The sequence below is a fragment of the Chanos chanos genome, chromosome 4 (assembly GCF_902362185.1).
Source record: "Chanos chanos chromosome 4, fChaCha1.1, whole genome shotgun sequence".
Classification (NCBI taxonomy): domain Eukaryota; kingdom Metazoa; phylum Chordata; class Actinopteri; order Gonorynchiformes; family Chanidae; genus Chanos; species Chanos chanos.
This window is the reverse complement of record NC_044498.1, coordinates 50,048,069-50,051,311: the sequence shown is the minus strand read 5'-3', so window position 1 is coordinate 50,051,311 and position 3,243 is coordinate 50,048,069. Positions and strand designations below refer to the sequence as shown.

General features: G+C 40.4%; 1 protein-coding gene across 1 annotated transcript; it reads right to left on the bottom strand.

The window, feature by feature from the left end:
• Positions 1-468: 468 nt before the first annotated feature.
• LOC115810485 (carbohydrate sulfotransferase 12-like) lies at positions 469-1,461 on the bottom strand. The gene has a single exon (XM_030772417.1). The coding sequence runs from the start codon at positions 1,459-1,461 to the stop codon at positions 469-471; it is 993 nt and encodes a 330-aa protein (XP_030628277.1).
• Positions 1,462-3,243: the final 1,782 nt, after the last annotated feature.

Genomic DNA, 3,243 nt, shown 5'->3' with positions numbered 1-3,243 from the left:
ATATATCACTAAGCACTCTCTACTCATGTTACATCAAGCAGTCAAATTCGATTGTATGAACAAGTACAATACATAATCAAGCAAAAAGAATGAACAGATAATGCTGAAAGGTTTTACGTTACATTTTAATTTCAGGTTGTTAACAATATCGTCAATATAGATAGAGATTTAATGTGCCTCCTGACCAAGGAAAACAAATTTTACACTCACACATTCACTAACATTCATATTAGAATTTATATTGAAAAGCAGAACAGACTTTGAAATAATGACTTCAAGAATCTTTTTTAAATGCATGGATATTTACAATCATCAAGGGGATTTTCACTGTTGTAACCACCTTTGCCTACATATTTCTACTTTAATGAACATATTTCATGAGGTGGTAATACAAACCAGTTGATGGTTACTCCCCTGACTGTCCTAACTGTGCTGCCTTTAAGGTAATTACAAATTCTCCTGAGAACTTTACAGCTGCCAAGGAGCAGAGTATCCAAACAGTTTGAAGTCTCTTTCATAGATTTTTGACAGCTTTCTCTTCCATTCATCAGGAATGTTTGCATACCACTCTCTCACCCAGGATTCTGCTGTTCTGTTGATGTTACTTGGTGGGAACTTCACAATATTATCTACATGTAGGATATGAAGCAAAAATGCAGCATCTTCCTCCATAGTCTCCATCTTTCCGATAAAATCATAGTTTATTTGACAAGGGTGACACAGGCGATACATCTGTCTCCAGTGTTCATCAAAAAGTCCATGCTTCAAAGTTTCAGGATCTGTTACATACTGGATGAAGTTTGAGAAAGATGGAAGAATACCAGCAGCATGGGCAACCTTTACGTTAGCAGGGGGCCTGGAGTTATTGCCATATTTCCTCAACATGTGAAGACCATACCTTGTATAGAATTCCTGGTTTTCCTTAACAAACTTGTCCCTGTACGCAGAGATGAGTCTAACATATGGATGTCGGACAAAAATGAACTTTTTGTACTTCTCAAGCTTTTCTTTCATCACTTGCTTTGAAAATCTGTTGAGGAAAACAACACTTGTTCTTTTGTGGGTGTCATCATGTGAAATATCCAGAGGGTTTTTAACAGGAACCCCATTTACCTTCAGGCTCTCGCTCAGCACAATCATGATACGTTTCCACTCTGTGCATCCAACTTTTGGGATATAACAGTAGATGATTCCATGGCGATCATCCACGATTAAGTTCTCCAGTTCACTGTTAGGAATGTCATCTAGGGTTCTGTTCATCCCAGGAACACTCAAGGCATCCTTGCGGTCGCAGAAGTCACGAATCAGCTTTTTCCTAGCATACTGTCTCTGTTTTAGCTCCAGAGGAACTGGATTTGTGTGATTTTTCCAATCATATCTCTTGTCCCATATTTGTGACTCCAAAGATTGATTATGCAACTCTGTAGAGATTATGCTGCTCTCTTCTTCAGTCCAGAACATAGTGATGAAACAGAGCACAGAAACGAAACCCATTATAAACAACACCTTGAGACATTTTGGCAGATTCATTTTTTACAGCAATCTTAAGAGAGGCTTCTGTCAGTAAAGAAATCCTTAAATAGCTTGTGTGACTCAGGATGCAGGCTGAGGTCTGTTATTTTATTGGTAATGGAACCTAGTGCTAAGGGGTGTGGTTATGTCCTAGCTGAGAGAACCTATCCCATTACATATACTTCTATAGAGGTGGTAATGCCTCGTCTTTCCCTGTGCTGTCCTTTTTTTCTATCTGCCTGTGGGCTTCGAGGCCACTCTTCCTGTTTGGGCAGTTTTGTCCCGAGAAGTTTGTATACTTCCCTCCTGCCAGCTTGCTTCCCACCTGTTTTCCTAAGGCTGAAACTGATCCACGTTTGTACTCTGTATATTAAGGTGGTGTTGGTCCATTTTCTTTCAATGTACAAGGTTGCTGTTTCAATATATTTAACTAAAAAGAGATTGTTAATACAACAAACAATACATATAATTAGATTAACTTGATTTCATCCTGCATCTTTCGCTGGATTATGATATCAGTTTGTAGTATGTTAATGTCAGAAAATCAGAAACTTGTACACCACCAAGCACCTGACACCCTTTTGGATGTTTGGGGGGTGGGGCGGGGGGTATTACATAGGACCAGGCAGGCATGCTAGATGGGTGGGAAGAGCAGAAGCTATTCAGTCTCTTGTGGTTGAAAGAGATTTTGAGAAAGCAATAGCAGCAGTTTAACCAAGTCAGTGTTGCCCTCATTCAGAATCCTCCTAAAGGCCACCATCTAATGATAACAGCCCAGTTGTTTGCTGGAGATGCCAACAACCGGGCCATTTGCTCCTGAATGTGATAGTGGAAAAGATTCTTCTCAGGCCAGTCCAGCTTTCTCTCAGTCTTCCTATCCATAGGCGCAAAGATCCTAACCCTCTAATCGGCCAATGGCAGTTTAGATCCTTTCACAGGTCAGGAGAGGGCCCTCGAGACTCTGGGCTCCACTGAGATGAACACTGCAGGAGTCGCTGAAATGTGTTTAAAACACAAGATTTATGGTGTCAAGGATAACAAACGTCTTCTCTCTGCAGAACTTTTGATACAGAAATATGCCCCTGTATTTTAAGACCATGAGGATGGCCTAGGTTCTGATGTACGGTGGATTGACTTGTAGGGCTTTTACAGGGCTCTTCATGGTGGTAGAATGCAATAGTTACTAGTGTTAGGGTCCACTCCTGATTTGTGGTGACAAACCCCCATCTAGGCCCTCTTCCATCTGCCTCTCTGATGTCATCCATGGCACCATGCAGGGCTGTCTGGGTAAGGGAATTATGGCATGTGTCATGGCTAAACTACACTAGCTTCCTCCTCTGCACCTCCATTATATACATAGAATTTTATGAAACGTCATGAAGTCGTAATTACACGACTCTGCAAAGGGCTTTTCATTTGAAACAATGGATACAGACAGTGGAGACACATGGCGACACCCAGCCGTGGCAAGAGGGAGAGTGAGAAAGAGGAGAAAATGAAAGAAAAGAGAGAGAAAGGTAGATGTAACTACCTAACGTTAAGTTAGATAGATTTTACAGTTTAAATAAACATTTACAATGTATTCTCTATTGAGGTTCGTGGTCAACTAATTATTATTAATATTAACAATATATCATGAAATAATGGCCCAGCCAACGTTAGCTAGGTAATGATAACTTTAGCGAACTCAGTGAATCATAATATCGGTAACATTACTTCAGTAAACGTCGG

Bases quoted from the DNA above. Each gene is read 5' to 3' on its own strand.
- LOC115810485 (XM_030772417.1), bottom strand. From the start codon at position 1,461: ATGTTCTGGACTGAAGAAGAGAGCAGCATAATCTCTACAGAGTTGCAT.